General features: G+C 38.2%; 2 protein-coding genes across 6 annotated transcripts in view; one reads left to right on the plus strand and one right to left on the minus strand.

Annotated features, from left to right (window-relative positions):
- Positions 1-211: 211 nt before the first annotated feature.
- LOC139945403 (ficolin-3-like) lies at positions 212-1,303 on the minus strand. The gene has a single exon (XM_071942752.1). The coding sequence runs from the start codon at positions 1,301-1,303 to the stop codon at positions 212-214; it is 1,092 nt and encodes a 363-aa protein (XP_071798853.1).
- Positions 1,304-3,304: 2,001 nt separating this feature from the next.
- Positions 3,305-14,028, plus strand: part of LOC139944750 (phospholipid-transporting ATPase IF-like) — an 83,035-nt gene continuing 72,311 nt past the window's right edge. For all 5 annotated transcript variants that reach the window (XM_071941822.1, XM_071941824.1, XM_071941826.1 and 2 more), the window contains exons 1-3: positions 3,305-3,557; positions 6,002-6,121; positions 10,766-10,855. In XM_071941822.1, the coding sequence (XP_071797923.1) occupies positions 3,522-3,557; positions 6,002-6,121; positions 10,766-10,855 (246 nt within the window). In that variant the 5' untranslated portion in view covers positions 3,305-3,521. The remainder of the gene's footprint in view (positions 3,558-6,001; positions 6,122-10,765; positions 10,856-14,028) is intronic.

The following is a 14,028-nucleotide window of genomic DNA, read 5'->3' on the forward strand; positions in this document are numbered from 1 at the left end:
TTAGTATTTGTTTTGATTAATTACCAAACGTGTACCTTCCCTTTAACAGGGGCAGAATTGTTTTTAGTTTATACTTACTTTTCCTTGGATCAGATGATAATATATTTTTGCGCTAACTAGCCTATGATCGTGGTAAACATTTAATCTGTAAACTTTTTATCATAATTCACGACGCACATATAGTAACCAGCCTTGTTCATAAACTTTGCTTTTAAGATACAAGACGGATTTTCATCTCACATGTCTTCAGTGACTCCATATTGTTCCAGGTGTACCATTTAATATAATCCCGAGCATCGGCTGTTGTTATCTGACTTGGGTAGTACTTACTGTTCAGATTACACATAAAGCAAGCATTGTACCACCACGCCCCATGGTAATTCACGGCACAGCCGGGCTCGTAATTGTCATTTTGCTTGTCTTTCGTGGAGAACATCATGCCATCGATTGTGTACTTCTCACCAACATCTATGACGGAGTCTCCTGCAGTGCTTCTCTCATTGTACGAATCCACATTAAGCTGAAAGTTTTCTCCAGAAATACGGAAACCTTCATATCCGGACCATGCTTTCTCGCCAAACCAGTTTTCTAAGTCAAATCTCAGCTGCCACATTCCTACAGATTCAGTCAGGTTACGGAGGTTGTCGTTCCCGAGCCAGAACTCACCGTCCAAGTCACCAAAACCAACACGATAGTCGACCCAGTTGCGGTAGAAGTCCACGCTACCGTCTTGACGCCTCTGGATGACGATCCATCCCCCGCCATCAGTCTCCATGTCACAGTACACCCTCAGACCATCACTAAAGCCAGCAGGAAATATTGTGAAGATACCATTCTCGGTATGACCTGCTTCAAGTAGCTTCTTGCAACTACTGTATCGATGCCAGAATGGGGTTGGTGTGTCAGGTAGTGTAAAAGGTTTGGGGTCAGGCACAGAAAGGAGAGGCGTGTCTTTATCGGCATCAAAGTACACACTCCCAAAGTGTGTAATGAAGTGGTCAGGATACCGAGCCCTGGTAGCATTATTCTGATCACACAAGTGAGTGTCAATGTTGTAATTGACTGATAGGCACTGTGGGTCAGCATGGCAATAACTCACACATTGAACATGAGATCGTACAACCGTTTTCCGGTAGGGAACTTGCCGCAATTCTTTATTTTCTGCAGATAGAAACTCTCTTTCTAGTTGATGACCACATGTCAGTACTTCTGCAGCTGTAATTGGTGCGCTCTTGAAAAGAAACACAATACATGCTACGACTAATAATATCAGTTTTGATGCGCAAAACCATACCTCCTCCATGGTACCAATGTCTCAAATCTGCTCAAGAATATACTTGAAAGCAAAAACTGCACTTAAGTCCTGCTTCCTGTTCACACAATACTTTCATACAAGCAGAAACCCTTGTATAAAAGGTTGAAAGTATAAGCTTTTCGAAGAAATCGAGAAAAACGCAAGAGTTGTCAAGCAACACCAAGAACTAGATAGTTGAGGATAACACAGCGATTTTACATGGTGTGACTCTCAGAAGAGAAGCGATGAAAACGACAAACTGGTTTCAGAGCACCAGAGCTAGGCGGGGGTAGTACTTCAGTGTCGTGGCTATTGGTGATTGGCCAATTCGTCTGGCTTCCAAATTGTATTAGAATCAATCTGTGCCTCGATGGACGGCACGGATTAGCCAATGTTGCTCTTTTGACGAGCGTGCGTCTTTAAGCTTTCAGATTATATTCTTGCTAATACCTTGGTTTGACATGGTTGGCAGTTCTCCTTTGAAATTTGAAGAGCCGCGGTATTTATGAAAACATCCATAAACCTTCCTGGCATTTGCCGTGAGCTTACCGGATCGAAAAACATCAACAGAGGCGTTGGCAACTGTCCACATAGCTATAGCTGTCAATTAACCCTATTGTTGTTAAATGCACCACACTCGTTTACGGCGACTGGAAAATACTTCATTAAAGCTGTAGGCATGCATTTTAAAAAATTCAGTTTCTAAATTAATGAAATCTCTTTAAAAAAAATCAGTTTCTTGAATCAAATCACTTTTAAATATATATATACATATAATATAATTTTATATTTATATAGCAACTCGTTTTGGGGCCTATTATGATATTTGGTTGGAGAATGCATAATGCATAAACATGAGTAACCTTGACGGTGGCTATTAGCTGATTAGTCTTGCGTTGACGTTGGCATTGTTTGCCGATTGCGTTTTGTAAAACGGCAACCCGTGTTTCGGGAGACCATGGGCGAGAGACTAAAATTAATAATATGAAGAAGCGGTCACAGTGCGATTTGCGAGAGGAGCCGTCTGGTTCGAAGCCTAAACGAGGTTTCTTTGGGGTGATTTTTATTGTCGTGCTTCCTATCTTTTAGTCAATTTGAGGAGGATGTTTTCTTATAAGAAATACTTACTAATATAATTGAAAACGGTGTATTGCACTGATTTTAGCAGTGCCCGAGCGGCTTAGTTCAATGCCCATAAAAAGTAGTAGGTATCTTTAAAGCTCGTTTGCGTCACCCCCTTTTGTTTTGTGAACGTACATATTTATTACAAACATCAAAAGCTAATAAATGTATTAAAGGCAGTGGACATTAAGGTAATTACTCAAAATATGTATTAGCATAAACCCTAAGCTACTTGCATGGAACGAGTAATGTGGAGAGGTTGATAGTATAAAACATTGTGAGAAACGGCTCCTTCTGAAGTGGAGTAGTCATTCGAGAAAGAAGTAATTTTCCACGAATTTGATTTCGAGACCTCAGATTTAGAATTTGAGGTTTCGAAATCAAGCATCTGAAAGCACACAACTTCGAGTGACAAGGGTGTTTTTTCTTGCATTAATTTCTTGCACCTTCGACGACCGATGGAGCTCATAATTATTTTCACAGGTTTGTTATTTTATGCATATGTTGAGATACACCATGTGAGAAGACTGGTCTTTGACAATTACCAATAGTGTCCACTGTCTTTAAATCGGGTGTGGTCGTCTTCTTTCTTCGAGATTTTACAGAGAAAGAGTCATATACATGTAGGGCTCAAGTTGAGACCGAACTCATTTCTGCCCAAGTAGTAGGCCTAGTTCTTGTTAAAAAATCCTCATTCTGCGGTATGTAGAATCATGGAGGTAGGTAGAAATGTAAACGGCAAGTTCTCTAGTTAGAGAACAACTGAAGAACCAAGTGATGATAAAATCTGTGTTGTGTTAACTGTTAGAGCGCCCCCAAGAGTGATTTGCTACATCGGCATTTGATCCTACGCGGATACCAGATTCGATTGGACCGGATCCGACAACATTCATGACATTGGCAACACGGACGGCCCCGGGCCAGCAGATTCCTAGAATTTTGTGAACCAGATTACGGATGTTCTACCAAATTATAAATCCGGCAACACTCCGAGTAGCTCTATTCCACACGGCACACAACATCTGGCTTCTTTTTTCTTCAGATGATTGTTAGGCAAACATTCAAAGTGTGAATTAAAAGCGCAGGCGGCAGTGTGGTCCAGAGAATGGCGTCTTTCTTAACGAGACTTGTTGACACTCTGGTAAGTTAGGTTTACATTTTATTAACACTATCTAATCTGTAATGGTCCCATATATTTATTATTAACCAATGCACCAGGGGAAAAGTGGAAGTTTCCTTACGGCGCCAGCACTTTTTCATTCGATATGAAATAATATAGTATCTAATTTACCTTAAAAAAAAACCTCAATCAATAAGGTTTATCGCGATTCAGAACCGCACTACATTGTGTTGTGGGAAGGAATATGGGGCGGTTTCTATGCAGTTTCTACGACTCGCGCACGCAACGCCTATACCTTTGTGTGGGTTCAACAGCGCCCTCTCTTGATATTTTGCTATTCGCGATACACCTTATGAGATAGGCCAATCCCTTTTTGTTAAAAATTGTGAAAAAGTGGTGCGACATACGGAAAGTTATGCGCACCAGGCAGTGTGTGCATGGAGAGTTGCGAGAACCAACCCTCCTTCCTGACGTGATGGTGGGGGGGAGGGGGGTATGCGATGAATGCCAGTCAACTTGCGCCCCCAGCAAAGTGCCCCACTACAAAGTCGCCCCCTAACAAAGCAGAGATGCCAAGTCCAGAGGCCAGCTATGCGTGAGATTTTTCAAAGCTCAACCCCCCCCCCCCCCCCGGATTTTTTTCTTCTCCCCCTTTTAGAAGGCCTTTCGAAATCGCCGCCCAACTTTATTTTTATTTTTAATAAAATAAAAAAAAAAATCTGAAATTTATTTGTGGACAAAAAAAGTGTTCCAAAATGCTTCAAAAACCTCTTCAGAATAGTTAAAACTCACATGAGGTACACAGGAGATGTTGATGGTTAATGTGGAGGTACGATTGCGTCAGATTATTTCCTTCCAAACTTAAAAAAGATCGACTAAAAATGATGTCCAAAATCATCCGCTCACTTCTTCTGCCTGTTGTGTCTTCGCTAGTGGAGCGCATTTAACAAATTTGCTAAACAAATCGGGAAAAACTTGTGCGCAAGAAGCGTTTTGCGCTCTGCCGAACAAAGTCTACGATGAATGCCAGTCAACTCGCCCCCTACTCCCGTAACAGGAGACGATAGCCGGACGAAACCGAAATAGTTCTAGGAGTACTCGCCCCCCAGCAGCAAATTCCCCCACTACAAAGTCGCCCCCTAACAAAGTTGCCCCCTCACTTACAAAGTTGCCCCCCCCAAAACAAAGTGAAGTTGCCCCCGAAACAGTCGCCCCTAACAAAGTCGCCCAAGGAGATTTCACTAACTAAGTGAGGGCGCCCTTTGTTTGCAACCATTTTTGAGAGTCCTTGTCTTGGTGAATGCTTTTTCTTTCGAGAAATGTTAAAACTAATTAGCTAGTTTCTTTTTTACTTTTAAGTGGCTCTTTATATTATTATGTAAATCTAAAGCAAAAGCAATACAATTTTTTGAATTAAATTAAGCATAGGCGAATCATTTAACCTTGTAGTTGTACCGGTATATAATTATTTCTGTGCATAATTTTTAAATAATCCATCCAAACATATATTATTTTGTTTTTAATTCACCTTACATTCTGAGGTTCCCCATGCCTACTTTTAATATCGTCCCATTTTTGATCTTGTCATTCTTTAATTGCATATTGTTGGTGGCATCTCGATACAACTTGCTCTCTAATACTACCCTTTCATATTTCCCTGCATAGAAAATTGGCAGCAGAGGTTGATGTTTTCTCCCTTTTACCAGCTGCAAACGATTCATGACTCATCAGTTTTTAAGAAAAGTTTGTTTTTCTGAGTTCTGGCCTTTATTGAGCATTGCAAGTCAAAACTACAATGAATGTAAGAAATTGTATCAAATGGGAAGGTGCATTTTAAGAACATAATGCACACTTGTTATTGTATCAGGTCTATTACCTATGACTCCTTTAAAAATTGTACACTTGGGATATAAGATAGGGCCTAATGTTCAATTCACAATGATGGATTGAATTCTAGGGTCTAACTCATTTCTGTTTGAAATCAGTAAAATTGAACTTGGATACACATGGCCTACTTTTTGTTTTTAAGTGAAGTTTGGCATAGTCGTATAGTTTGTCAGTATGTTGAATACCATTGGCATCAACCTCGTTCCCAGGGGGTGACTGATACGTCGCGCTACCCATAGCCTGAACATCTGACGTCACACTTTACGGCTCGTGAATAACGCCAGAGACCTGCCTCTAGACCGGCGTGTATATTCACCTTTGACCTACCCTCATTTCACATAGAGATACATGGTACGCAGTCAAATTCTATTGCGGACGTGACAGCGGTGACTGTTTGGGCATCTATGTCACTGCACGTTTATCCATGGTATCGATATCATTGTATCCAATGGAATCACTGGAACTAGCGGCAGGGACCTGTCTTTATCCTACCACACCATGGCATGTACAAGAAGGTGTCTGTCGAGGAGTTTGAAGCTGGATCCATTATTGTGATTGTGATTTTTGTTTACTTTCAGCTGTGCAGACAAAAAGACATTCCTGAAAATCGGACTATTTTTGTGAATCACAAACCCCCTCCAACAAATGATGTCTACTTCCATCAGAAGTTTCCAGATAACACAATCATCTCATCCAAGGTAATTAGTTTAAAAAAGTTATTTCAATCAATCACTAAGGCCGTGTAAAAAAGGAAACATGTTTAGCATCCGGGTTTCTTAAAAAAAAAGGAGGAGGGGGCTTTTTATTTTTCATTTTTTATTTTCAAGATGGCTACCATTCTTTTTAAAATTTCAAAAATCCATTTTTTTTTCTAATGTTCAAACTCACAATAAAAAATGAAACGTGCTGAACAAGACATTGAACAAAACAAAACATATTTTTAAAATAAAGGAAGCAGGCGGGATGCTATTAAACATGTTTCTTTTTTTACTTGGCCAAATTATGGATGCGCAAAAAAACAATCCAACTTTGAACTGAAGGCTGTTGAATTGTTTTATTATGTTGATTTTCTACTCAGTAAAAACTTTGAAAACAAAATTCTGTGAATATATTGTTTATTGGTTATTACTCAAAGTAATTATTAGCATAAAACCACACTTGGTAACAAGTAATGGGGAGAGGTTGATACTATTTAAAACAATTTTTGGGGTTGAACAAAGAATTGACTAGAGTGGGATTCGAACCAACGACCTCCGGATTAACGTGCCGGCACGTTAATCCAGAGGTCGTTGGTTCGGCACGTTAATCCGGAGGTCGTTGGTTCGAATCCCACTCTAGTCAATTCTTTGTTCAACCCCAAAAATCATTTCAAAATTTACCCAGTCAGTTTCCCTTGTGGTTTATATTAGTATTTAAAACATTGTGAGAAACGGAAGTAATTTTCCACGGATTTGAGTTTAGAATTTGAGGTCTCGAAATCAAGCATCTGAAAGCACACACTGTCGTGTGACAATGGTGTTTTTTCTTTCATAGTTATCTCGCAATTCCGACGACCAATCACGCTCAAATTTTCACAGGTTTGATATTTATGCATATGTTGAGATCACCAAGTGAGAAGACTGGTCTTTGACATTTATCTATAGTGTCCAGTGTCTTTGAAAAAGCTAACTGGTACTACAGGTATTTACAAAATTACCACTGGTAATTACTGGTAAATAGTTATTAGCATACAAACTTCCTTGGTAACAAGCAATGGAGAGCTGTTGATAGTGAGAAAGGACTCCCTCTGAAGTAACATAGTTTTTAAAAAGAAACTTCAGTATTATCTCACTATATAATACTTCAATTAAATTTGAGACCTCAGCTGATGTCTTCAATTCAAGCATCTGAAAGCACACAGGGCGGTTTTTTCTTCCAGTATTCTCTTCAACTTCAACGACTTATTGAGTTCAAATTATTACAGGTTTGTTATTCTATGCATGTTGAGATTCACCCAGTGAGAAGACTGGTCTTTGACAAATTCCAATAGTGTCCAGCATCTTTAAAACAAATTTGTTGACTGTAATTTGTGAGTTTTTGTTGTCCTACTACACAATGTACCAAGAGTTCACGCCTTGGATGTGGATTCGGAATCATCATGCATGATGAGCGATGCATTCTAATTTTTTGCTACAATCATCAATTTTTCTCAGACCGTTCAATTGCCAGAGGCAAACACTGCTTCAATTGAAGTGGAAATAATCTGGTTTTTTTTATACAAATTATATTGGCAGAGTAAAGCCTTTTCTTATTACGAATTATGAAAACTTTTTAAGCAAAAGTACAGCCTGTACCTGTTCATTAGTATACAAAATATGCAATACATGCTTATGGTGGGGTCTCTGAATAATGACTACACCTTGTGTGGAAGTTTTCATGAACCTTGGTGCGTTTCAGACAGTGACATGTAGGGCCTCGAGGCTTACTGTTGGCAAAAAGATTATTTCAATGTGTGTGTTTAATGGTTCTCATTAAAGACACTGGACACTATTGGTTATTGTCAAAGACCAGCTTTCTCACTTGGTGTATCTCAAAATCTATTTCTGAGGTCTCAAAATCAAATTCAAATATTTTAGTGGAAAATTACTTCTTTCTCACTACGTTACTTCAGAGGGAGCCGTTTCTCACAATGTTTTATACTTTCAACAGCTCTCCGTTGCTTGTGAGAATACTTTCATGAGTTGTTCAATACTGCAAGGTGACATTTTCATCTTTCAACACATACAAAAATTCTCACTATAGATAGTCCCAACTTTACGTAAACTGGGCAATGGAACACACAGCCTTTCGTTTTGCTAGAGAACGGCATGCAGCACGCGCACATTTCACAAAACTCGTTGCCTGATTAGTTAGTTAACAGGGTGGTTGCGTAAATAAATTGAGCGCTTGGCGCGCCTGCAAGCCGAAATGGCGTCTATTGCAACTTATAGCAACATGAATTCAAAATATCACATGAATTCAAAATATTCATTATGTTATTTAGATAACACCCAAGTAGGTCTTTTTCATTTCTTTAGAGGAAATACCAAATTAATTGATCATCAAAATGTACAAAAAATAAACAAGATTGTATTCTGGCATTCTCATTGAAGGCGGCGGGTCGCGCAAACTTTCAATGTTGAGGATCACTAGCACCTTCATTTAACACTGGGGCCATGGCAATTCCATGAACGGTGTTTGTTTTAGATCTTGTGTCATGTTAAAGGCCAATACATGTACCATTGCGTGACCAACTGGCTTATGACAATGCATTCTGCTTCAAAGCGTGGTAGCTAGCATGCAATAGACGATTTGACCTGTGACATCATAGGTTTTCAAAAGAAGCACAGAGCATAGAGTAAAATGCACAGAGTTTGGACTTTCGTGCAGACACGATTTGTACACAGCCTAATGGAAGAAAGTATAAAATCTTATTTGTTGTGGAGATGGCACTGTCTAATTCTTATCAAATTTTGATAAAAACTTGTCCAGCTTTTACTTTTATAACTCTTGGATTTATGTGGAAGTTCTGACACAAAATGTCAACTTTCCCATGTGACCAGTGCAGTATCTTGCCTGCCATAAATACCCCCAAAATTAACAAGGTCACACTTGTTGTAAACAAAATTTGCATGGTCTATCATAGGCCTACTGTACGTGCAAAAAGGATGCAATGAAATATTGAAATCGCACGAGCTAATTAGGCCTACGGAGGCCATGAAATAATGTTAAATAAAGAATGACTTGTGACCTCCAGGAATGACAAGGATCTACTTACTGTTACATTGGCAAGAAGTGTTACTGTAAATGACCTAAACTAGGGATAACATATGGGTTACTTTGTAATCAACTGCCTGCAGTCTGTTGAATTTTGTCTAAAGCTCGGTTCATACTTCCTGTGAATGAGAACACGCAGCGAATTTTGACTATTTAGGCCCTACAGGGCTGTTTTCACAGAGAGTTATTTGCTGCGAATTTGTGAGGTAAGCTTGGGCGATATCGATTTATTTTATTCACGATATATCGCCGACAATATATCGCGATATTCGATATCATCGCGATTAATGAAATTTGACATTTCAGTCTTCAAACTCCAAGTGAAAGTTGTAGAAGAGACAGTCCTAGCTTAAGAGAGGTGTTCTAATGACCTATTCTTCTGGTTTTACTCCAAACCTATGGGGTGCAAGATGTCTCAGCTAGCAAATACTTGCGATATTTAATCGATATTGCGATATATCGCGATTATCGCGATTATCATTATCGCGATATATCGCGATATATCGCGATATTTCGATTAAAACAAAATTCATCCGATATCGAAATCGTTTCCAAATTAATATCGCGATACTCGATAATATCGTGATATCGCCCAAGCTTATTGTGAGGAATTATTTGCTGCGAATTTGTGACGTCAAATGGAAAGTCATGGAAAGTCAATGGCTCTAATTTTTCCCTAGTAAATTTGATTGTAATGAAAGAATGGGTTAAAGACACTGGACACTAGTTGTACTTGCCAAAGACCAGTCTTCTCACTTGGTGTATCTCCACAAATGCATACAAAACAAACCTGTGAAAATTTGAGCTCAGTTAGTCGTAGAAGTTGCGAGATAACTACATGTATGAAAGGAAAAAACACCCTTGTCACACGAAGTTGTGTGCTTTCACATGCTTGGTTTTGTGACCTCAAAATCTAGTTTTGAGGTCTTGAAATCAAATTCTATGTCACTTCAGAGGGAGCTGTTTCTCACAATGTTTTATACTATCAACCTCTCCCCATTACTCGTTACCAAGTATGGTTTTATGCTAACAATTATTTTGAGTACTTACCTATAGTGCATGTTCTTTTTCCTCACACAAAACACAATGTCCACAGAGTTACATTAAACTAACACATATTGAAGATTATGATAGTAGAAAGCTTCCCTTGAAGTTGTACTCTAATACTGAGGTGCTGTAGTTTTTGAGAAATGAGTAAAAGAAATATTTTCCGTCTCAGTTTTAGCATGTAAAAAGGTATTAACCAGTTATGCTATGGATTTGGTATAATATCATAACTGGTTAATGGGATTTTACATTCTAAAATAATTTTCATCTTACCGAGACGAAAATTACTTTATGACTTGTTTTACTCATTTCTCAAAAACTACACAACCTCAGTTAGTAATATTTGAAGGGAAGCTTTCCACTATCATTATCTTCAAACCCTGTAAGTTTAGTGAAAAGCTGTGAACATTTTGAAAAAAGTACCCGAGATTGACGGAACGAGTACATAAAAAAGCAGCATTGTATGTAATCCTGTTATTTTCTTTGTCTTTAATTTATAGTACACGATCATCACTTTCCTACCAAAGAATCTCTTTGAGCAGTTCAGAAGAATTGCCAACTTCTATTTCCTTCTCGTAGCAGTCCTTCAAGTAAGTATCCACAAAGAAGATTGTCATTTGCACAATTGCATTATTTCCTCCGTTGCTCCTTGCCATTGCCTTGGTGCCCTTGAAATGCTCTGCAATAGAAATTTACAATTTCCTCATAGGGTGCCCTTTGTCAAAGAGAAATGCCTCGGGGTGCCCTTGCCCTTTCAAAAACAAGGCATACAGGCCTGGTGTTAGCACTGTATACTTTTTTCCCGAGTCGTGTGAAAAAAAAATCAAGTTGAAGGCATGTATTACTTGGGTGGGATTCAAACCCACACCATTGCAATTCTAGAGCAGTGTCTTACCAACTAGACTACCGAGATGGCCCGGTGGCTAGAGATCAGTTTTAGGTTACCATATCTTGTGAGTTCTGGTACAATGGCCCTCCTGGTAAAAAGTGAACACTTTTGAAAAGCTCATTTTCGGTATGTATCGGTGCAGTTTTTGTATGGTTCCATGTACATACAAAGGTTTCTGGTCCCGGTTTTTGTTGCCGTTTCAAAAAAGTGTCAGTAGGTCACATTTTGTCTGGGGGATTTATTGTAACAACAAACAACTCCAAGGCTACATGGTACTGTACATGACAAACTGAATGGCAAGTGATTATTTCTGCTTAGTGGAAGGTAAAAGGACAAAGTTCCAGTAATGGGTGTTTTCTTGAAATGAAATAGAGTAATCTTCATGACAGTAAAAAGAATTGAATAATAATGGTCAACTCCCTTACATGCATGCACTGTACGCACATAAGTGTTGAACCTGCCATCATAGGGTACATGTTTATGGTCTTATTGATTTTGAGTCACATTATTACATCATGCTATTAATGATTGGGTACTTTACAGAGTGGACTTTGGTCCAAGCTTGGGTGTGCCTCTATCTTACAAGTAATTATTACATAGATGGATCTAATGAATGCAGTAATTACCAACACAATGGAAGAAGGAATAAAGAACTTCCCTTCTCCTTGGAATACACATAAAGTCTAAAAATTAATGAACATTATTCATAGTTAATATTTCCAAATGAGTATGTTCAGAGCCTGTACATGTACATGGTTTCTCTTCAATTTGGGATCATGCATTGAATGAATGACAGCTATCCATTTTCATACCAATCTGCAGAATGGATCAAATGAGTTAGTATTAGGCATAAAAATATGTTTTGTTGGCGTACAGGCCCCCAAAAATAGGGTAGGTAGGTAGGGATATTTTTTTTCCCCTCCCAGCCATGAAAATGGCATGTTTTCTCATTGTTTAAGCTGGTAGTATACCTGATAACTATAAAGAAAACAAGGCTACACACAACAAATAGTATATTTTTAAACTCTTGATGACATTTATTAGGTGTTCGGGCCAACAGCCCGGAACACCTCTTATTTTTGTTCGTTTTTTTTTTTTATTCATACTTCTTCTTCTTCTTCTTCTTCTTCTTCTTCTCTACGTCCCTTGTTCCCTAACAAAAACATCTTTTCAAAATTCGTATGAACTTGAAACTTCACACATAGTTAGATGTTCATTAGGAGAAGAAAAATGTGTAGTTACGTCATGATGACGTCATCCATTCTTGAGTTATGAAAATTCAAAGTTTATTATTTCAAAAAATCATAACTTTTGATCTACATGACGAATTCTTACAATCGAAACATCATCGGAATTGTCATTGAAAACTCCGTAAACGCCCCACAGACATAACCCCATTTTGATGTTGTCTTCCGGCTCAAAAGAGAGGTTGAAAATTTCAAAATTCACGTCTAAAGAACAACGTAAATCCCCATTGGTATGTGCATAAACATTGCACGTAGGCATACACACAACGTGTTGTGTATTAGCGGTTCAGCAGAGTCACGCTCCATTGATCATCCATAGAGCGCGAAAAAGCTTCATGAAGAATAGTCTTCGTTCAAGGCGGTTAAAACATACATGCCCCTTACAGTCTTTTCTACAGTCGTCAATATTTCCTAAGTTCATATTTCCTAAACTACCATAAGCTATTTTGACAATCTATACATCATATGAAAGGGCTTTACGTACTTTACAGAAATGGATATGTTTGTGAACTTTCGTTGACCTTTTGACTTGTTTAAACCGGAAGTGACTGTGAAATGATTTGAAAGGGCGTTGTTTGTTGCCTTTTAGGTTGAAATATACATCCTTTGATGCTTTACCACCACAGCATACATGTCTGGCAAAGGTCTGGTTAAAACAAATATTACCGATGACGTCACCAAACATACACTTTTACAAGATGACGTAATCATGTTGTTTTGACAGTTTTTGCAATTTGAATCATTTATTACAAATCTTGAGAACAAAGCAAGGTGTAATAATTGTTTTTTAATCCAGGCTTTTACTCCCGGAAACCGAACACCTTGAGTTTGTTCACAAACTCTCAATCTCTAGTTTTATTTTTATGTCTTTATAGATTTAAATCATTAAATTTCTTCCCTTGAAAAAAAATTAAAATACCCAGGGTCGGCCGTATATTTAGGGTAAGTCGGGTTACGCCAACATAACATTTTTTTTTAATGGTCTTAACATAACATTTTTTTTAATGCCTTAGTACCGGAACATGTCTTTCTACTAGTAAGACCAATTTGACGTACATCAAATTTTTACGTCAAGCTCAATTTAGTTCCACTAAATTTTCTAACAAGTTAATGCAAATAAAATTATATATAGAAATGTTTAATTACACCATGTGTTATGATAATCTCTAAATGAGTTGGGGTGTTTCTCAAAATAACTGTTGGTTTTAACTCAACGTTTCGATCAGTATGCTATGATCACCTTCTGGAGAGAAAGAAAAAGAAAGTGTGTGTTTACTCTGGCTGAATTAATTTCACCCATATCACATTGACTGTGTATGTAACACACAATCAATTGATTCAACAATCGATACATGACTGCATAAAAACACACCAGAAATAATAAATGAGTATACATGTAGACATTCAAATTGATTTTTGTGTTTGTCTGACGACCATGCTCTCTTACCTCTGCCGACAGTATTTTTTTATCATAGGGATACATTTTGTAGCTTTAAGCTTTTTTTTATTAATAATTATAATATGGTGGCGTGTTGTGGTCTAGCGGTTCAAGCTCTGGTGTTTGATCAGCAGAGTGTGGGTTCGAGTTCCGGTCATGACACTTGTGTCCTTAAGCAAGACACTTAAC

Source organism: Asterias amurensis, chromosome 12 (genome assembly GCF_032118995.1).
Source record: "Asterias amurensis chromosome 12, ASM3211899v1".
NCBI lineage: Eukaryota > Metazoa > Echinodermata > Asteroidea > Forcipulatida > Asteriidae > Asterias > Asterias amurensis.